Below are 22,971 nucleotides of genomic sequence, written 5' to 3' on the forward strand. Positions count from 1 at the left end.
GGTAATTTGGTGATTTCTGGATATCGGGTTTCCAGATAAGAGATGCCATTCCTGTATATTTGAGACTATGGCTGCCACAGGTTCAACATTTCAGCAAAACTTTTTTTTGTGCTGCTAAAAGGTTTACACAAGACATGTACAGATATTGACATAGGAACAAAGCAAAAATCAATATCCTCAACCAGCCTTGCCTTTCTCAATTGAAATGCCCTTTGAACTCAAGAAAAGAAAGATAAAATCATGGTCCCATTTCCCAAAGAAATTGTGCCTTGGCGGGTGGGATCACAGATCAAGGCAAGAGCCATTATTTGAAGCTCGGGTTTTCCTGTCTGAATCAGAATGAAATTAATAGAAAAACCTGCTCTAAATGCATTTACATATGAGGAATAATGCCATAACCGGAGCCCCCGGTCTAGTAACCCACTGCAACCGATTAGAGTAAGTAGAGTTCTAGACTGCAATTCGTTTGGCAGGACTTTTTAGAGGAAGTTTGTGGTATATGCATAATGGATATGAAGGATTGTACAATCATCTAATAAAACATATTGGCACAGGTTCTTTTTCATTGGGATTCTGTTTTACCTGGATATTTGTATTTCATCATATTAATGGGGGCAGCCATGTTTATTCTGATGTGGCGACTAGCAAGAACTAGTAACATTCTATCAGTTCCTAATTCGGCATTGAGCAACGGCCTCATTAAGTTACAATGTTGCCATTTGTTACACATTCTATCTCAGTACAAATACGCGGATCGTGGATGAAGCAGAAAAGGCTCAAATACTCAAACAAGGGAACAGCATCAAATTGGAACACACCCGAGCCCAATATGAAGCAGATGGTACATAATGGAGAGAAATGCCTCCATCTGGTTGCTGCTTTATGTTGACGGTTATTCCCAAGGGAGTCGCAGTGCATTGTGGGAAGTAGCAGAGAATGATAAGGTTTACATGGCACGGTAACAAATTGTCTCTTACTTGATTTTTCCAGCCCACTGACCAGGGGGGAGGGGTCAAGGAGCGTAACCTTAGGCTAGAAGTATCAAAAACAAGATTATTTATGGCTTTCAGCCAGATAAAATGTTATTTTGGCTGAGAATGGAATAATTCACTATGCTGAGCACACCGGGCCAGCCCACTTGACTTCCATGAAGCTGAAATGTTATATAGAATTCTCTGGAACGGTTACTTTATCATAAATATATACTGTATACACATTTAATGAATTTCCAGAATTGTAAACACATTGTATTTTATACATTACTTTCAATAAATGAGAATAAATGACCTGTGTGTGTGTGTGTTAGGCCATAACATTTTATTGTTCAAAAAAATTATTTCCTTTTTCTGTGTAATAATAAAAAAGTAACTTGTACTTGATCCCAACTAAGATATAATTAATCCTTATTGGAAGCAAAACCAGCCTATTGGGTTTATTTAATGTTTACATGATTTTCTAGTAGACCTAAGGTATGAAGATCCAAATTATGGCAAGATGTGTTATCCTGAAACCCCCAGATCCTGAGAATTCTGGATAACAGATCCCATACCTGCATATTGATTGATCCATTAGTAGAGTAGAGATCAGAACACTGCTACCTGCCGTGGATCACTTACCCATGCCAGAAATGGGACAGACTATCCCACACAGGAGATTAACGGCTAAAAATGTGGTCAAATGTGACCCTTAGGTGCAGGGTGACATTATATTTAAACCTATGAATGGTAGATTTGTGGCATTTTGCCCGCCATATTCCTTTTAAAAAAAATCACAGTAGAAATAATGGGAATGGGCTTGATTCCCTCTCCCCTATGTCCACCCGCTGCGCACCAGTGAGCGTGGAACAAGTGAGTAGTGAGCGAGTATCAATGTGAGGAATTCACTCGCTGGTTAAACAAGACTGTGGTCTAATAATTACCCCCAAACACTAATCTTTTAATACTTTCAAACCGCAGCTTTCAAATTAAATAACAGTAAGAAGCTTAATTGAGTTTAGAGTGTTGCCTGGAAAATGATTTCCCAGGAGGATGCGGCATCATTCTGTTCCTGTAGCAAAGCTGAAAATGCTGCGTTCTGCCCATGAACATCACATTTACTCATAAGCAATAAGACTGGCCAATAATTAAATATGAATCCAAATACTGGTATCAGCCAACATGATCCCCACGGTGGCACTTACTCTCCAGCACCAGAGGGGGCAGTGTTTTCATACAAGCACTCTTATTCAGTGCCAACATTCATTAAACGGCAAAGCTTACCCTAAACTCTTTTCTGTCAAGGCAAATTCTGACTTAATCTGTGGTTTATGCCGAGCCTCTGGCAACTGCTCGGTAACCAGATGACTACAGTTTGGTTATTATGAGGCACCCTTCAGTAGTCAGTTCTTTCCTTTGCTCTATGCTACTGTAATTGCTAATGTTATAAAATACAATCAGAGCAAAGATAAATATTTTATAAGTGGATGGGGGGATGCTCAGAGCTGGAACACTGTATAACTGATGCACTGAGAGAAGAGAAAGAGAGATTTCCATGTCTGCAGCAGAGAAAATGGTGTCTCAAAAACTATTTTGTCATGTGGAGGGATATAGAATAGATACTTAAGGTGGCCATACACGGGCCGATAAAAGCTGCCGACAGACTGTGTCGGCAGCTTATTGGCCCGTGAATGGGGGCCCTCGACAGGCTTCCCTGATCGAGATCTGGCCGAAAGTCGGCCAGATCTCGATCGGATGGGTTTAAAAACCCGGTCGGATCGCGGCCGCATCTGTTCGTTGATGCGGTCCCGCGATCCGACCGCCCGTTTGCCGAATGCTAGGATCCGATCGTTGGGCCCTAGGGCCCACGATCGGATCTGCCCGATATTGCCCACCTCAAGGTGGGCATATCGGAGGTTGATCCGCTCGTTTGGCGACATCGCCAAACGAGCCGATCTATCCATGTATGGCCACCTTAAGTTAGATGATACTAAGTCATGCAGAAACAAGTTCAACTTTTTTCATCTAAATGAAACCTGTTAATCCAGAGGAAGGCAAGAAACCCCCACCAGATGCCCCTCCAATTTTCCTCAAAATCTTCCTGACACTATGGGGTAGATTCACTAAAGGACAAAGTGGCTAACGCTAGTGACAATTTGCCAGCGTTGCCACCCGCATGGACATCACCAATTCACTAACAGGCGCAAACGAAAGAGACCGTCGCTATCATTTGTTCACACTCTATCGCCAGCCGACTTTTTGCTCTGGCGAAAGGTCATTACCCAGCATATTCAGTAAAGTTTGTATTTTACGGTTACCTCTTTTGCCAGAGTTGACCAGACTCGGACCAGACGAAGTGCTAAAAAGCAGCCGCTAGATCTTCCTCAATCTTCTGTCACTTACATTATATCCTATGTGCCGAAAATGCATTAAAGTTCCAAAAACAACTTTTCCTTTTTTGAAGCAGAATTGCCTGCAAAGGTCCTAACAAACTTTTTTTGGGTAACCAGTTTTCTCCAGACATTTCATAACATATGGAACATTTATTTTACAGTGGGCTCATGTGTAGGGCATTATATTAACTCTCTTGTCTTTATTAAGGTTCCCTGGACATTTGTAACAAAAAGTGTTAACTTCAAGCATTTGCAGCAACGTTTATAATAAAGACGTCCATACAACTTTAAATTACCCGCCCTATGCAAATTGACCTAAGCGCAAGATCAAAACTCCGCATATTAGTGAATTGCCGTAGTCGTACCGCATTTGTGCCTGGTGAACTAGTGTGAAGCTGATGCTGCTGAAAATTCGCCCCTTAGTGAATCTACCCCTAAGATGGCAATCGGACCACTACATTGATCAACTCTATGATAGGAGATAAAAGAGGACTAAAGCCACTTAGATTTCCCATTCTGAATCCTGCTCCTAGCCAAATAATATTTTATATACGTAATACTGCTAATAAAGCATTCGCGTGTTCCCTATTTTTGCTTATTTTTATAAAAGAGATCAGCCATGCTGTTTCTCATCAGAGCAGTCTCTGGTTCTTTGTTCTCTGGAAGATCTTCCTAGAGGAAACAAGAGGCCTTCCTTGAAATCAGAAGAGAGGAGGTTGAAGGTGGACTGGTGGGCCTTTAATGATGAAGGTATTTTATATTACAGACTAAGAATGAGCTTTCAATGGCATTGTACCTAAGCATTTTATTAACCCACCAAGGCTACATAATCCTACAAGCCACATATAATCATACAAGGAACTCTGAGATGCTCTTGGATTATTCAGGCTCAGCTGAAAGCTTCTACTGCTGCTATTGTTGAGTGTTCCACCAGCTCATTCGCTGATGTGTCAAGAAACTTTTGATCATTGATGAGCACTAAATCATAATGATTGACTGTCATCATGGAACAGCTGGTGGTCTGCCTCTTCCGTCCACACTTCAACCAGCATGTTGTGTTCTTAATATACAGTAATAGCTCCAACCAGAAGTGGCTACATCCTCTGAAAAGGCCAGATATTGAGAATGTTTGAGGCAGGTTGGGAATTTCTGTCTTTTATTTAATACAATATATGGCAGTTTAGAATAGTTCTGGTATGAGTGTGTGTTTGTATACTTCTAGTTGGCGGGTGACCATCTAGCAACTTTATTGGTCAAGTACCAGAATCCTACCCTTCATCACGACTGCCAGTTGTTCTTATATATTTGTTTTAGTTGAATTATTATTAACTAATAACTGTCTCCCTATATTTGAAGAATTAAAGGTTCTTCCTTATATCAAAAAAATAATAGTCCCACCCCCAGATTGGTCCCACCCCACACAGATTAAGTGCTAAATGATCATTTTTCCAGAGCTATCATCACAATCATTAGATTTTAGTGAAACAAAAGCAGAGAAGTCTTTATGTTTCTCTAATAAGCCCCCTTTTAATACCCCAACAATAGCCAATACTGCCGACATCACAATCGCTCATGCTGCTTTACATGATCACTTAAGAGACCTTTCCTTCACTTCACCTAATGTTATTGTGCTGGTGAACTCTGGCCATGGATTTTCAAGGCAGCCCAGTCAGGATGAGTCACAAGTCTTTCTAAGGCTACAAGTTCAAGAGGTACCGTCTGGATTTAGATTTCAGGGCAAGGGAGACCATTGTACAAACTAAGGAGACATATTTAAAGACACCAACTCGATTTAGCTTGATTTAGACTTTGCAGTTGTGTCTGTAGCTCTTCCCTTCTCACTGAGGACCAGCAAAACCCTCCACCGCAGCCTCTCCTCCGATATAAATCATACTGAGTGGTGCACTCATTCACAAATTAAAGTTATTGGACAACTGGGAAATCTGTGTGTCTGTGCTCATGAGTCGCCTGTAAAATCGAATTCCCTGCAAATTGCTCGTACACAAGGACACTTCAGAGTGTGCTGATTTTAATCATGGTTTTAGTTCTTGAAACAGAAGCCCTTGAGCTGGATTTTTCTATATTATGTGGACTAAACCACCTAGTGCTGGGGAGGGGGAGGGAAGAATATACTTAATTATTGAAAAAAATAATTATTGTTGGGACTGACCCACTCTTGTTTGAAAGAGATTATGGGGCCATTTACTAAATGGCATAAGGTTTAGACCAAATTTCATTTTCAAAAGCCATTTGCTTTTATACAGGTGACCAGCAAATGCCAACTGCTGATAACCCATAGCAACCCTTTATCATTTACTGGTGTGTACTGTCTGGTTTTAATGGGTTACAAGATCTGGAGGAGAACTTGCTGACAGTTAGAGAAAGTGTTTAACAAATTAAAACATCTATCAATGCAAATACTGTAAAATGTGTGCAGGATCGGACTGGGCCAGTGCTACATTGGGAAAAAAAACTTGGTGGGCCCTGCTGACCCAGGTCAACTCCCTGCTGGTACCTGGGTGTGCACAGAGGGGGGTGCAATAAGTTTGCCATGCATAGAATCTTGTGGCTGGGGTGAGGGCTCCTGAGTTGGCAGCCCCTGTGGGCCCTTAGTGGGGGTAGTGTTTGGGTTTCCATGTGGAGGATCTTAGGGCTGATACCCTGAGGAATGGGGCACGAAATGCGTCAGTAGTAAGCATGATGCACTGGGCCATAGCTGACTAGCCTTTATTATATGTAAACAATAAAGGAAGTTTTATTCATCAAGAAAAGTGTGTCAAAGAAGTCCGTAATGTTGAAGAATTAAAAGAATCCGCTGCCAGGGATCTGGATGAGGGACACGTGATTGTCTGGAGCCCCACTCTGGTGAGAATTCTTGTAGGTCTGAGGGGCCCCTATAGTGGCAGCCCCGGTGGGCCCTAGACACCCCAATCCAACAATGCATGTGTGCATTCAACCCAATTGAGACAACACACTAGATGAAAGTGCTAGAGCACTAAGGGGTGCAAAATCATGCCCTTTAGTGCTTATTTACCCAAGGGTGCCCTGTCCTGCCATAGGGCAGGCAGTAAGGACATGGCTCATTATCCCATCATCACTTCCTATTTTGTGCAACTGAACTCTTGGTAAGAAATACTCAACTGTCCTAAATCAGCCCCTACAGGGGTAACATTTGACAAGTGGTTCTCCAGCTGCTACTGAGCTATCACAAGGGGCATTGGGAGGTACAAAAATGGACTGAACTTCACCGTAGTGTTACACAATAAAACAGTCCTATTTAGCAGACAGCTGAGCCAATGGAAAATTCTAAATGTATTTTTTTAAAAAGATCGTCAACGCCATGCACGAAACCACGTTCTAGATTGAGGAAAAAAAGAAAATCAGAGCCAGCAGAAACAGCCTGTTTATTGCAAAATGCCAAGTCTCCTTGTTCTGTCAAGTACAGTATATAAAATGACAGCTGATACTAAAGAATCTCCCTGATGCCTGTCAAAGTGTCTCTCTGAGTTGTACAGCCCTTCCATCCTTAAGGAGAGCTCGTGAGAATAGCAGCCGTGCTTGCATAAAATTGCTGTAATTTCCAGTTCATGACAATTGGGAAGATGTTTATCATCACTCTATTTATTCATCCCACTCTTCTCTGCTTTGTGTGCTTTCAGATGAATACTGTATTTATGGGCAGTGATCAAACGTTCTGAGGAATTATCAAAAAATTGCTCACCAGTTTAGAAAATAAAAGACTGAACTCAACCCAAACCATTTGTACTGATCATCATTTTCTTGATGGTCTGCTTCCATGAGCCTAACGTTTCCACCAGGTCTGAGGAACGTCCACTAACCATGCATGTCAATATATCATTGAAAAAATGAGGTAAATCGACTCTACAAGCCCAAAAGTAGATGGGTATCTGCCTTTACAACATCTAATCCCAAAACAAGGGTATTAATATGACTAATGGTCCTCCCATTGCCAATTCAAAAACGATGTCTCTTCTGAGAAGGTTTCCACTAGATGTTAGAACATTGTTGGCATTCTTAGGTTCTCTACCTTTGTCACAAAGGTCTTCTATCAGAGTCAACACCCAATTCAAAAACGATGTCTCTTCTGAGAAGGTTTCCACTAGATGTTAGAACATTGTTGGCATTCTTAGGTTCTCTACCTTTGTCACAAAGGTCTTCTATCAGAGTCAACACCCAATTGAAAAACGATGTCTCTTCTGAGAAGGTTTCCACTAGATGTTAGAACATTGTTGGCATTCTTAGGTTCTCTACCTTTGTCACAAAGGTCTTCTATCAGAGTCAACACCCAGGCCTCATCCACCTGGAACATTAATACTGAAATGACAGTTTGGATATAACTCTCAGTATAAAGTATCTCATAGATCATTATTTCATCATCTCCATAGAAGAAGACAAGTTCTAACCAGAACCCCTGCATTACAATTTTTCACCTTAGAAATACAAAATACTCTACTTTGGTCTTATCATCTAGTTCCTTAAGGCTACCTCCTTGCCCTGTGTTCCAAACACATTTTTCATACCTACCAACCATGGATTATAAATAGTGGACAGTAGGGATTATGAAAGAAACTTGGAAGCTTGGTAGAATCAGCTCTGTTTTACCTTGTATTCAAAGAAGATTCCCCAGTGCAAGTACAATTAATGGCCACCATCCATTCACATGCAATAGAATACTTGAAGTACAGCACGGGTTTATGTTTAAAATAAAAAGCCTTTATTCGATACACATGGCAACGATCTAGATAACAGCGACGTTTTAGACTTTGTTTGGCCTTTTTTCAAGCTGGGTTTTTAGAGTTTTTTAGATTTTCAAACTAGGGATTATGAAGTCCAATAAACATATATATAATATACTGTAAAACCAAGAAAGGAAACTAACCCCATGTTGTAATAAGGTAATAGTCCAATTCTGGAAATGTTCAGACTTTATCACAGATCCCTATTTAATCCAAGGGTACAAATGATACATTTAATTGATATAAAATGGGAATGAATGAGAAAGGTCTCTAAAGGCAGTCAAGCGCTTTCTCAGCAAGAACTCTTGCAAATGAGACCGCTCCATTACAGAGGGAAAGTGCTGCGTAGGTATGAAATTCGAGACACATTTTTAGCACTTCCTCTGGTCGCTTGAATGAGAACTGTCACTTCTAAATACTTCTGAGCATTTGTTTCAATTAACTGCCTTCTGTGTGTTTTGTTTTTTTTAAATTTAAACATATTAATGCTATACTCTAACTCAGAAATCCCCAACCTTTTGAAACCGTGAGCAACATTCAGAAGTAAAAGGAGTTGGGGAGCAACGCTAGAATGAAAAATGTTCTTGGGGTGCCAAATAAGGGCTGTGATTGGCCATTTGGTAGCCCCTATGTTGATTGTCAGCCTACATTGAGGCTTTGTTTGGCAGAACCAAAACTTACCTCCAAGTCTAGAATTCAAAAATAAGCACCTGCTTTGAGGCCACTGGGAGCAACATCCAAGGGGTTGGAGAGCAACATGTTGCTCACGAGCTACTGGTTATCTAACTATATGATAAGTAAATATATAAATATATATATATCTCCAAAGGTCACGTGTCAACTATAAAATCTTACTACAGAACACTCCTTTTGCACATATACTGTAGGTATGTTTACATGAAAAGTGGAAGCTGCCATATTACCTATCTTAAGTGGCTAAAATAAAACCCCACATAGACTCCCCTCCTCCCCCCCATCCTAGCTGCTACCCCGTGCACATGCCCCTAACTTTTTACTTACCTCTTGGTGCAGATACAGGGATCGGAGTTCATGGCAGCCATCTTCCGGGTCTTTGGTAATCTGAGAATGAGATCAAAATGAACGGAAATTGCTGAAGCGACGGAAAAAGACACGAAGACCTGGGAGATGGCTGCCGTGAACTGCGATCCGTGAATCTGCACCGAGGTGTAAGTAAAAAGTTAGGGGCATTTGCCCAGGGTAACACTTAGGCTGGGGGGTAGGAGGGAGGGGGGGTCTATGTAGGGTAGGGGGTAGGGTTTTTTAACATTAGGGTTGAATTCTCCTTTAAAGAACAAGGAACCTGCATGCTGCCTCATTGAAGGAATTAAGGGAGAACAAAATAAGAGAAGAAAATTATTTATTAAAGGGATCCTGTCATCGGAAAACATGTTTTTTTCAAAACGCATCAGTTAATAGTGGTACTTGCAGTACAGCAGTAAAGAGTGATTGAAGTTTATCAGAGCACAAGTCACATGACTTGGGGCAGCTGAGAAATTGACAGTATGTCTAGCCCTATGTCAGATTTCAAAATTGAATAAAAAAAAAACAGTTTGCTCTTTTGAGAAATGGATTTCAGTGCAGAATTCTGCTGGAGCAGCACTATTAACTGATGTGTTTTGAATTTTTTTTTTTTTTCCATGACAGTATCCCTTTAAGGTTAAAAATAAAAAAGAAGAGCCATAGAGACAGAATCCTATCAGTTAGGCTGAATTGTTTCTCCGTCTAAGGTTCTTAGACTACAGGAGTCTCCAGAAAACTTTGTAAACAGGAGATGAATGGGGATAAACTGATTCACAGGATAAAATAAAACATTATTTGCAATTTTGCGGGAACATGTTTGTTTTGATGATGTTGGTGAAATCATTGCCCAAAATTGCTCAAATAAAGGGGCCATTTTAAAAGATAATATACGTTTTTAGCACAATGTGAAAACAACACCATATAGTACATATTACTGCCTACAAAACTAGGGTTTTTCTCTTTTCCTATATGACTCCTGTAAATGGAAATCTTTGGGTGTAGTAAAGGTAAAGCGACTTTCACAATAAAGTAGACTTTATCTGATTCTGCTCACAAGAATTACATTTATATTTGGATTCTGAAACAAACCCTAGTCCACTCGCTCTATGTATGAGGGGTTCCTCAGAGGAGGAAAGGTTTAAACACCTCCCTGATAAAACAGCTTCCACTTCTTTGGGATTTTGATCTCATCTCCAAGTGGATCTCCTCTGCGCTTGGACCTTTGTTTATTCACAGATCAATCTTTATTGATACAAGCGGTGGCAGCCACAATTGTTCAAACAAACTCACCTCTTTATAATCAAATGGTGAGCTGTGCAACTAAAATTTCTATGAAAATACTGAAATGCTTAGAGGACTGTTAGGGGGTTATTTACTAAACTCCAAATGCAAAAATCCTGAAAAATTAGTGATTTTTTTTTTAACAAAATCTGACTTTTAAAAAATCACGAAATTTTTCGAAATCTATTAAACCCTGAGGATGGAAAAGTTCACGTTAGAAAATCCGGCATCTCAGACTTGTCAAGGTTGCATATACTGTAAGTCAATGGGAGAAGTCCCAATGATTTTTTGATGTGCACTGGGTTTCGTGTAATACCCCGAAGTTTTCGGACAAAAAGCATAAGAGTTTGTAGCAGAAAATGTTGAGATAAAATCGGACTTTGATAAATAACCCCCTAGCGTATACGGCATAGAGAGGGCCTCCTTCATTGTGCACCGTTGTCTTTTCAAATTGACAACCCTGCATTGCAAACCTTCTGCAATTGGTCTTCTGTTTTATTGAGTGAATTCAGAAAGATTTTAGCATTTACATACATAGCCTAATGGATCTTTCTTATGGTTGTGCATTTCTTTTTTTTTCATTTCTATGTTGAAATTTAATATTTTCTTAGTCTTTTTTTTCCCCAACAGAATAGTTACTGGCACCAAGCCAAATAATACCAGAGGTTAAATCTAATATTGCACGGCCTGAATGCAGTGGAGTAACTACCAAACAGTAGAGCAGGTAAACATGGCCAGTGAATGTCAGCTGTATGGTTCCACCTGCCCCACTCATTGCTGTCTGCTGCAAGTAGAGGTACAGACCTGAAAATGTATTTTGCTAGGTATCCGACTAGCAATACCACTGTATGAACAATATGCAAGTTTGGGTCTTGCCAAGGGGCCGCCATCTTTATATTATGGTGCAGGCAGTGCCTCACGTAGAGAGAGGCACAACTTTTAGCTTTCCATGGTGGGAGCCAATAAAGTTACACCTAAAGGCACCAGGTGCAACTAGGGGGTGTAAGGTGCATTATTGGCAATTTTTGCATTTTACACGTTTCTACTCATTAGTAAAGGTGGTCATACATCATAAGATCCCGTCGTTTTTGGCGTTGCCAAAAGAGTGCCAATATGCCCACTGTGAGGTTGCCAATATCAGGCTGATCCAATCACTCAGTCCTTGAACCAATGATTGAATCATAAATGAGCAGAAGCTGTCCTAAAACCAATGGGAAAATCAAACCTACCCAATCGATATCTGGCCAAATATTGGACATTCAGGCCCATTGACTGGCACTATATATGGGCAAATCAGCTTTTATTGGCCAGCGTTTGGCTTCCTTAATAAAGGGGTGGTTCACCTTTAAGGCAACTTTTCGTATGTTATAGAATGGTAAATTCTAAGCTACTTTTCAATTGGTTTTCATTATTTATTTTTTTATAGTTTTATAGTTATTTGCCTTTTTCTTCTGACACTTTGCAGCTTTCAAATGGGCGTTGCTGACCCCTTCTATAAAAGCAAATGCTCTGTTAGGCTATAAATGTATTGTCATTGCTGATTTTCTGTTCAGCCCCTCACCTACTCATTTTCCCGTCTCTTATTTAAATCAATGCATGGTTGCTAGGGGAATTTGCATCCTAGCAACCAGATTGCTTAAAATGCAAATTGAAGAATTGATGAATAAAAAGCTAAATAACTCAAAAAACCTTAAATAATAAATAATGAAAACTAATTGCAAATTATCTCAGAATGTCACTCTCCAAATCATACTATAAGTTATGTCAAAGGTGAACAACCCCTTTTAGATAATCTGCTCACAATAGGGAAGAACTGGGCCCGTTGATTTGTTTGACTTTGGCTTTGTTTGCACAGAGAAGTAACATAAAAGTATGTGTAACCTATTAATCGTTCCTCCTAATTAATCAAATAAATCTTCTGCATATAAAGTGACCATGCAAATAGGGTACATGTTTCCTTTAAAAACCAAATAGTTGGCTCGGGCTTGCTAATGACATTAATATGTAAGTCATGTTGGCCAGAAAAAGCTCATTGTGCACCAGTTTTGGCTTATTTGCCTGGGGCTGCACGGGAAGCGACAATTAGATACAGTAGGCGACAATTAGATACAGTAGGTGACAATTAAATGCAAGAGGTGCAGTGTATTAGTACGGCCAAAGCCCATAGAGAATCAGGTTTAATTGCTCATTGAAAGACTTAATTATGAAATGCTAATATATGATACATCTGCAGCATATTTTGAAGGATTTAAACACCCATAATGCCTCCCGTTTAGAAGATGGGATTAATTGAAGACAACTAATTTCTACCCTTGTCTCTTGGATGTGTAGCTCTACCAGTGTGCAACCGCCTAACTCAAATATTGGGCTCTGCTGATTTGTAAACTTTTATTTAAGGGTCAGACATGTAGGAACTACAGTAGAAATTCAGCAGTGGAGTTCAGTATATCAGTACAGTATTTACATATATCGCTGTGGGAATTTATTAGCATACAATTGGAATCTTCATATACATATGAAGTATTGTCCCAACTATAGTCTTATGAGCCTACATTGAGAATGACTACATGGGATCTAAAGCTTGTCCACTATCTCTGCTCCCAGAAAGACCCTTCTTGGATATTGTTCCTTCTTCCATTGAGGCACACGCGTTGTAGGGAAATATCCATTGTACCAAATCTTTATATCCCTGCTAAACAGCCTTAGGCATTGACCAGGTCCTGCAGAAGATACCAAGAACATCTCTTCTCCTGTCTGCAACTTGCCCTCTTCAACTTTTGTGTTATAAAATCATATGTTTGACCTGGCTTCAGTAGGACTGAATGTATAAAATGTTGCTACAATATGTGGCTGTAACATGTAAAAATACCAAAGATCCTTTACTGCTTCAAGAGCTATGGCCTAGCAGACCTGGGTGTAGTCTTCTGCTGCAACAAATTCTTGGTCACTCAAGCCAAGTCAACAATTGACTGTTTCTGACTGTTGGGCCACAAACTTCATTATCTACCCTTATAAAGCTCATTTACTGTTACAAGAACCATGGCCTAACAGACTTGGGTGTAGTGTCTTTCAGAAACTAACTCTTGGTCAGTCAAGCCAAGTAAACAGTGGACTGTTTCTGACTGTTGGGCCACAACCTCAAGTCAAGCCAAGTCAATAATGGACAACACCTTGCACAGAAGTAACAAGAACATCCATCTAGCTGTGATAACAGCCAGTACAAAGGGATACCCCCTAAATGTGCTCAGAAGAAAGCTCAAGTATATATTGGTATACCACTCTACTATGCACAACGATGGTCCACAAAACTGAACACACGTTGACCTGGTTTTCTCACCATTCAAAATACTGTAGAGATGTTTATTCCTACTTAGTTTAATTGTGTGAATATAGAAGCTGCTGCATTAAAACTGGTGGGAAATATCCTATTAAAATGACCAGTAAAATAGACTTCGCTTGTACATAAGCTCCTGAGAAGGAGACCACAAATGCCTTCACAGCTAAATATATAATTGATTTTTCTGACCGTTAGTAGAGGTTAATGGACTTTTGAAGTGAGTGCAAGGCAGAAGCTACTTCCGGCAGTTAACTTGTAGGAAAAGTGGGACAGTAACATTTTCTTTGGATAAAAGCTGGATCAATACTGTAAAACTTTAGAAGTAAGTGCTGATGCAGTCTACACTCCAACTTAAGATGAATCACTCCTTTGGGATGGAGACCCCTGGGCCATAAGTAATGGAAGTGCCAGTAGTCAAGTGCAGAAGATGTAGCATTTTCTACTGTATGATGACAGGAGCATACATCAAAAGAATTGCAAATGTAACCAACCAAATGTAGTTGAAGTTACAATTATGTAGTCTAAACAGACAACTCAACTTGGCAGGTGGTAGCATAGTAGCCTTTGGGAAGGAACTGCGGCTGTGGGATAGCAGGTACAGTAGGCAAAGATGGTGCCTATAGTAACAGTGGGATAATAGTCTCTGGGAAGGGAGTGTGACTGTGGGATAGCAGGTATAGTAGGGAGAGATGGTGTCTATAGTAACAGTGGGATAATAGTCTCTGGGAAGGGAGTGTGACTGTGGGATAGCAGGTATAGTAGGGAGAGATGGTGCCTATAGTAACAGTGGGATAATAGTCTCTGGGAAGGGAGTGTGACTGTGGGATAGCAGGTATAGTAGGGAGAGATAGTGCCTATAGTAACAGTGGATAATAGTCTCTGGGAAGGGAGTGTGACTGTGGGATAGCAGGTATAGTAGGGAGAGATGGTGTCTATAATAACAGTGGGATAATAGTCTCTGGGAAGGGAGTGTGACTGTGGGATAGCAGGTATAGTAGGGAGAGATGATGTCTATAGTAACAGTGGATAATAGTCTCTGGGAAGGGAGTGTGACTGTGGGATAGCAGGTATAGTAGGGAGAGATGGTGCCTATAGTAACAGTGGATAATAGTCTCTGGGAAGGGAGTGTGACTGTGGGATAGCAGGTATAGTAGGGAGAGATGGTGCCTATAGTAACAGTGGATAATCGTCTCTGGGAAGGGAGTGTGACTGTGGGATAGCAGGTATAGTAGTGTAACATGGTACCAATATTTAGAAAGTTAGAGTGGGCACTGGGCTCTTAATTATTAAATAATTACTGAAGTTAAAGCTCATGGGATTTGGCTTTTCAGTCAGTCCTACGGCAACAGATTTGCAGATCAGAACATAAATAAAAGAAAGAATCAATCATTCTTGGAAACACTCTTGAAATGTTATTCACTTTGCAAATCCAGTCTTTCTATTTCCAGTGTTTCCAACTCTGTTGTGTCTGTCAGATTTCCTTATATCACTGCTCTCCAACTGGCAGCCTGCAGCCCTTTGTTTGGCCCCACATGAAAGTCTGCCTGCTGTGACTGCTTACCTTTATTTTTAAAAGGTATCAGTACTGAGAATAACTGGTCCCTGCATTTTTTCACATCAAATTCACACAGGTTCACACATGTAATCCCCCCCTGCATTGCTCACACCTGTGACATCTCTATTGTTCACACCCTAAAGGCCTGTACTGTTCTACCTGAGACCCAGACTGAAACTGCCACATTGTTCACCTGTCCACACATTATACAAAATGCTAATGGGGCACCAGCACTGTGTCACTGTATGTAGTACATATAGTATGTAGTACTGCTCCTGATGGGTTTCCCTGTCTCCTGCTTTGTTCTGCCTGTCCTATGCTCCCTGTGTGTGTCATACTCTGCCTTTCCTATGCTCCCTGTGTGTGCCATATTCTGCCTTCCCTATGCTCCATGTATGTGCCATACTCTGCCTGCCCTATGCTCCCTGTGTGTGCCATACTCTACTTGCCCTATGCTCCCTGTGTGTGCCATACTCTGCCTTCCCTATGCTCCCTGTGGGTGTCATACTCTGCCTGCTCTACACTCCCTGTATGTGCCATACTCTGCCTTTCCTATGCTCCCTGTGTGTGCCATATTCTGCCTTCCATATGCTCCATGTATGTGCCATACTCTTCCTGCCCTATGCTCCCTGTATGTGCCATACTCTGCCTGCCCTATGCTCCATGTGAGTGCCATACTCTGTCTGCCCTATGCTCCCTGTGTGTGCCATACTCTGCCTTCCCTATGCTCCCTGTATGTGCCATACTCTGCCTGCCATATGCTCCCTGTGTGTGCCATACTCTGCCTTCCCTATACTCCCTGTGTGTGTCATACTCTACTTGCCCTATGCTCCCTGTGTGCCATACTCTGCCTGCCGTATGCCCCCATATGGGATCAGATAGGATCTGTGCAGCCACTGGGACAGAATGTTCTGTTATACAGATAGCTAGAATCTCAGCTGCCATAAAGCAGGGCAGGACTGCTGCTAACAATGGGGATCAGATAGGATCTGTGCAGCCACTGGGATAGAATGTTCTGTTATACAGATAGCTAGAATATCAGCTGCCATAAAGCAGGACAGGACTGTTGCTTACAATGGGGATCAGATAGGATCTGTGCAGCCACTGGGACAGAATGCTCTGTTATACAAATAGTCAGAATCTCAGCCAAAAAGCAGGACAGGACTGTTGCTTACAATGGGGATCAGATATGATTGGACAGAACGCTTTCTTATGCACACATTAAAAACCTGCATAGAACACAAGAGGTTGGAAGATAAATACCAGAACAAATCAAAGCAAATCTCCTGGGCACTAGCTACAAATGATACTGTTATTCTTTGTCCCTGTGACTTTAAAACACCAGACAGTATCCTGTGTAAGCAGAAAGAAAGGGATTCCCTGCTGCTGAGCATCTAATTTTACTCCTCTTGGGATCTCTCAGATACCCCGGCGCTGGCAGCCCTCGCAGATCGGGTTTCCCCCTGGATATTTTAGAAGCCTGAAATCCTAACGATTGGGGTTGTCGGAAATCTGAGGCTCAGAAACCATGAGGATAACACTTTGCGAATCAGAATTAAAGGGGAAGTATACACATTTATACAAAAAGACAATTCTATGTGATAGATCCCTGTTGTCTTACTTCAGTGAACTGGACATCTATGGAAGACCTGGACTTACCCCCTGCCTTGGGGTAGCCATGTTCCACCTACACACGCAATAGACTTGCATGTAGTGAAGCAAAAACATGGTTATTAATGCAGAGATGTAATTTACGTGCAAATACAGCAAGAAAAACTTACACTGCACATAAAAAATTTGCTCCATGAATTAACAATTGGCATGGGTGTTAGATATTGGCACTGCTGCAGAAATGCACTGATCGCTAACACCCCATGGAAATGAATGTGTCCAGCTGCTCACAGAAGTCAAGCTCATTCCCAATAGTTTGGAAAGTGTTAAAGGGGTCACTATGTTGATCCTTATGGACATGTGATAAACCTGCCCCTAACATGCATGAGCCGTATGCTGGGGGTTTCCAGTACGTTGGAGCAGATGATAAGACAGTTTGGGGTATTTCATGATCCACATAAAAGAATTTGCCCTGCAGCCTTAAGGCGCTTATATGGTAAGGGATATCCTCAGTGATCGCAGAGGGTCCCGGGGAACAGAGGGGGCCAAACTGTGGGGTCTGCTTCCTTTATAGTTAATTAAAAACCCTCCTCACCAGACGTTCTCTATTACCGATGAGGAAGGGGCTGGAGTGGGGAGTGGGCAGAGTCTGGGTGGGAAGTGGGCATGGCAGAAGCGGGATTAGGGTTGCCACCTGCCCGGTTTTGACCCAGACAGCCCGGTTTTTTGAAGTGCTACCCAGGTCAAAACTGCCTGCCGGGTTTTCCAAATTAGGAAAACCGGGTAGGATTTCCTGTAATTGAGCGGCGAGTAACCAATCACGATCGCTGTGTCATAGCCCCGCCCCTGACTTCACGGCACCGCCCCGCACCATGCCACTGTCCAGCCCTGCCGCATCACGGCCCCGCCCTCTGCCAGGATTCCACGGGGTGAAAAGGTGGCAAACCTAGGCGGGAAGGGAAGTGGGCGGAGGCAGGACAGGAAGTTGGTGGGAGGATGAGAATCGGAGTGCGTCTGGCCCCTCTGAAGATTTTTTTATGGGGGCCGGGCACACTCTAGTTACGCCACTCCCCAAAAGGTACATTATTCCCTGTAAAATTTCTAGGACACTATAACAGCACATATATCATGAATTTTACGTCAGATATAGATTCCCTTTATTCTCCACCCCCCTCTCTTTATCTGTACAGAAATGAAAGAATAGAACGTGCAGCCTGGAGATAAGGGGTGACAGTGTTATACAGAGAGAAGTTCTCCCAGATAATGAACTCACAGATCTCTGAGGCTTGTGATGTTTCATATGTAACATTTCCGTGCACTCGCCCTGCGCTCTTCTATTGCCTTGAGTATAAGCCAAGAATTGTGCCACTGACCTGGCCAGGCACTATGAGTATGCGGTTGCCTATTGCCCGTTATCCAGAAAGCTCCGAATTACCAGAAAGGTCATTTCCTATAAACTTAATTTTAATTAAATCATTCTTTTTTTTTTAAATGCATTTCCTTATTCTCTGTAGTAATAAAACAGCACCTTAATTTATTTCTAAATTATTTTTATTTTTAGTAGACTTAAAGGGGTGGTTCGCCTTTAAGTTAAAGGGATACTGTCATGGGAAAAAAAAATGTTTTCAAAATGAATCAGTTAATAGTGCAGCTCCAGCAGAATTCTGCACTGAAATCCATTTTTCAAAAGAGCAAACAGATTTTTTTATATTCAATTTTGAAATCTGACATGGGGCTAGACATATTGTCAATTTCCCAGCTGCCCCAAGTCATGTGACTTGTGCTGTGAAAAACTTCAATCACTCTTTACTGCTGTACTGCAAGTTGGAGTGATATCACCCCCCCCATTTCCCTCCCCAGCAGCCAAACAAAAGAACAATGGGAAGGTAACCAGATAACAGCTCCCTAACACAAGATAACAGCTGCCTGGTAGATCTAAGAACAACACTCAATAGTAAAAAACCCATGTCTCACTGAGACACATTCAGTTACATTGAGAAGGAAAAACAGCAGCCTGCCAGAAAGCATTTCTCTCCTGAAGTGCAGGCACAAGTCACATGACTTGGGGCAGCTGGGAAATTGACAAAATGTCTAGCCCCATATCAGATTTTAAAATTAAATATAAAAAAATCTGTTTGCTCTTTTGAGAAATAGATTTCAGCACAGAATTCTTCTGGAACAGCACTATTAACAGATTCATTTTGAAAAAAAAAATTTTTCCATGACAGTATCCCTTTAACTTTTATGTTATAGAATGGCCAATTCTAAGCAACTTTTCATTATTTATTTTTTATCGTTTTATAATAATTTGCCTTTTTCTTCTGACTCCTTCCAGCTTTCAAATGGGCACCGCTGACTCCATCATCTTTCTATTCAGGCCTCTCTTATTCATATTCCAGTCTCTTATTCAAATCAGTGCATGGTTGCTAGGGTCATTTTTAACCCTAGCTACCAGATTGCTTAAAATGAAAATTGAATAGTTGTTGAATAAAAAGCTAAATAACTCAAAAAGCTTAAATGATAAAAAATGAAAACCAATTGCAAATTGTCTCAGAAAATCACTTTCTACATCATATTAAAAGTTATCTCAAAGGTGAACAACCCCTTTAAGGTAGGCAGATCCAAATTACGGAAAGACCCCCTTATCCAGAAAACCCAAGGTACCAAGTATTCTGGATAACTGGTCCCATTTGTGTATATATCATGGTTCAGAAATACCCCAAATGTATGGAATATTATGACTTTAACTGCTCAATTAATTACCTCTAAAACTAATACTGAAGGACCACAACTTGGCATCAGACTCCTGATCAGCACCCCTCTTTTTCCAAAGACGTGCAGGCCATGGGTGTTATTATTCTCAGTGCTGTTATGCCATATTCTTCCATTGCCTCAACATTCTCTGCATGCACAGTACAGAAATCAGAGACAAATACCAGAACATTGTTCAGGGTAGAGTCCTGCACGAAACCAATTTCTAGGACCCAGACCCAATCCGAACCCGCAGCCCGCGACCTGAACTGCAACCCACATATTTTCCCACTTTGATCTACTACCCGACCCTGACCCGCAACTGCCATATCCACAACCCGACTTGCAACCCGCCGACCACCTTCAAACAGGAAGTGATGTTGCTGCAAACTGGAAGTGACGTCATCAAAAGTGGACAGGGACAGAAACAAGTTTTGTAAAACTTTAAAAGGAGATTTTTAGAAAAAGAGGAGCCCCGGCTTGAAGTCTGAAGTAAACGACTGGGGGGAACAGCAGCTATTCTCCATTACCGTTTAAATTAGAAGATGTCCCACTAGTAAAAAGAGTGAAGCCACCAAATAAAACAGTCTATATGCAGTAGAGACAATGAGTTGGTGTCGGGTTATATCTATGTGCTCCCTCAAGATTCCTCTTGATAATTCCCATCAACATCAGCAGGAGCCTTTTAAATCCATCATCTTTGTACAAGCTGGATAGTGGGTCTAAGGAGAACTTTGTCACCCAAAGTGATTAGCTGTCCAACCAACCATGTAACTCCTTCCATGACCCAAAGTCTACTTTTCCCTCATAACTTATATAATGTGGCAAGTAGGTGCCATACAGTCACGTGCCGTTAGCCACATCATTATAATTATAACACCCACAGTGAAATATTCCTTTTTCTAAATATTTGCTCTCAGACTGATCCTCTGTCTCGAAAACCATGAAATATACTCCACAAACCACAACTAGTTTTAGAATTGCTGCCAGTTATTTCAAATTGATTCTTCAGTCTTTTTCTAAATCGCCTTGATGTGTGTGAAATCTGAGCACAACCAACATGATTTACACACTTATCATTCAGCAGAACCTCAATACTGAGCCTTATGACCAACAACTGCAAGTCTTTAGTAGCAGAAATCAGTCAAGTGATGTACTACTGGATCCTGTTCTACTACACTACCTACAGCACAGCTGCACCCCAACAACAGCACAACCACAAAACATGGAGGTGTAATTTCCTAACATGAATCCAACATTAGGATTTCTACCCATAAAGCAAGTTACAACACACGCATAGATAGATAGATAGATAGATAGATAGATAGATAGATAGATAGATAGATAGATAGATAGATAGATAGATACAGTATATATATAGATGATAGATAAATAGATAGATGATAGATAGATAGATAGATAGATAGATAGATAGATAGATAGATAGATAGATAGATAGATAAATAGATAGATGATAGATAGATAGATAGATAGATAGATAGATAATCAATAGATGATAGATAGATAGATAGATAGATAGATAGATAGATAGATGATAGATAGATAGATAGATAGATAGATAGATAGATAGATAGATGATAGAGGATAAATAGATAGATGATAGATAGATTATTATTTTATTATTAACATTTATTTATATAGCGCCACCATACTTTGCAGCGCTGTAAGATAGATAGATAGATAGATAGATAGATAGATAGATAGATAGATAGATGATTCATCTCTTAATTAAAAATGTAATAATACTTATTAACATCCCCAAACATCTAGTATAGGAAATCATATTTTTCTATGAGGAATAATAAACTGTATGATCCTGATGGTGCCCCCCTGGCAGGAGTTATGGCTAGTACTCACACAAAGGCATGGTAGAGCAGTGCCCATCCTCTAGGTCTTTCCAAAGCATCATATATCAAAGTTTGGATCCTCCTATACTTGGCGTTGTTCCTTTTGATGGGTCTGCTACAGCTCAGAGGGGTTTTAGCCAAGAGCCCTATTCCCTGAGGGTTGCGCTTGACGTCTTCCTTCCCAGCTCCCACCAGCAACAAGGTCCCATCCTTATCCACTCCTGCCCCAAGACAGGTTGGTTCACCATCCCCAACATGAGCAGCTTTCTTCTCCACTTGCGCAGCCGAGTGTCTGCTCTTGAGCCCCATGGTGACTGGTCCTGAAAAGTGAGCCTTGGGCAAGCCCGGGGAACCCCAGTGCCATGGTCTGCAATTACATATCCGTCAGGTGAAGGAGCTTGATCTTTGTGATTATCATAACAGGGAATGGCCAACACAACACACAGACGGCCCCTGTCCTCTGCCTTTTTACTCAATCCCCAATCTCAGGTCAGGGAGTGGTCCATTATACATTACAGGCATTCAGAGACCACCTCCCAGACACAGATTCGTTTTGCATTTTTTTGTTCTTGTCCCATCATCCGACGCTCACATGCTCCAAGCAGAGATGTGCAAAGCCCTTAGATGGTGAGAGCCCCCAGAGCATCTCCATAGATACCGAAGTGGTCCATCTCCTACGACTGAGGCTCCTTCCTGATACCAAGCAAAGATGATTCCTGGAGAACCTTCTCTCTTCCTGGTCAGGAAGAACAGACCCCCTGCCCCCTGTTCATGTGCGTGTGATGGAAGAGGGTGGGCTTCCCATAAAGAAAGGAATATGCATGGAATCAGCTGCCACTCATTCATTGATTCATTGCTTTGCTGGAGCCCAGCCTTCCGCGGTGCTTCTCTGAGCTGTCTGAGGAAGAGATTGAGGGAGCAGAGGAAGGAGGAGAGAGAAGGAGGGGCTGTCACGTAATAATAACACTGAACTGAATGTACAGAGACAAGTGAGCGCAGGGATGGAGAGAGCTGAGCTCACACAGATATGGAGAGAGCACTAAGCGAGCCCTTCCCAATGAGATCACATTGTGCTGCTCAAATGCAGGACATTATTCTCTATTCTGTAACAGAGCCAGTGCCATTATTAGACTGGGGCATGACTGCATTTCCCAGAGGCTATTGGGGGATGCTGGGAGTTTATTTGTAACAGCATCTACTGATGGGGGGGTGCAATAATAACATCGTAATAATGTGCCAGCTGATATCAGAGGGATACACTTACTGTATATAGGCAATAGTATTGTAAAATGTAAATTATGTTCTATCTATACAGGTCTGGGAACTCACTCATGCATTATAAGCGATAATGTACCCCCTACTGTAAATGATAAGGATATTAGAAGTTACTGAGGGGTTGTTCT

General features: G+C 41.3%; 1 protein-coding gene across 1 annotated transcript in view; it reads right to left on the reverse strand.

The window, feature by feature from the left end:
• kcnq3.L (potassium voltage-gated channel subfamily Q member 3 L homeolog) overlaps positions 1–22,480 on the reverse strand; it is a 101,600-nt gene extending 79,120 nt beyond the window's left edge. Inside the window, exon 1 of the mRNA XM_041566647.1 lies at positions 21,579–22,480. Coding sequence (XP_041422581.1) covers positions 21,579–21,877 — 299 coding nt within the window. The 5' untranslated portion in view covers positions 21,878–22,480. The remainder of the gene's footprint in view (positions 1–21,578) is intronic.
• Positions 22,481–22,971: the final 491 nt, after the last annotated feature.

This window comes from Xenopus laevis, chromosome 6L (assembly GCF_017654675.1).
Source record: "Xenopus laevis strain J_2021 chromosome 6L, Xenopus_laevis_v10.1, whole genome shotgun sequence".
In the NCBI taxonomy this organism is placed as follows: domain Eukaryota; kingdom Metazoa; phylum Chordata; class Amphibia; order Anura; family Pipidae; genus Xenopus; species Xenopus laevis.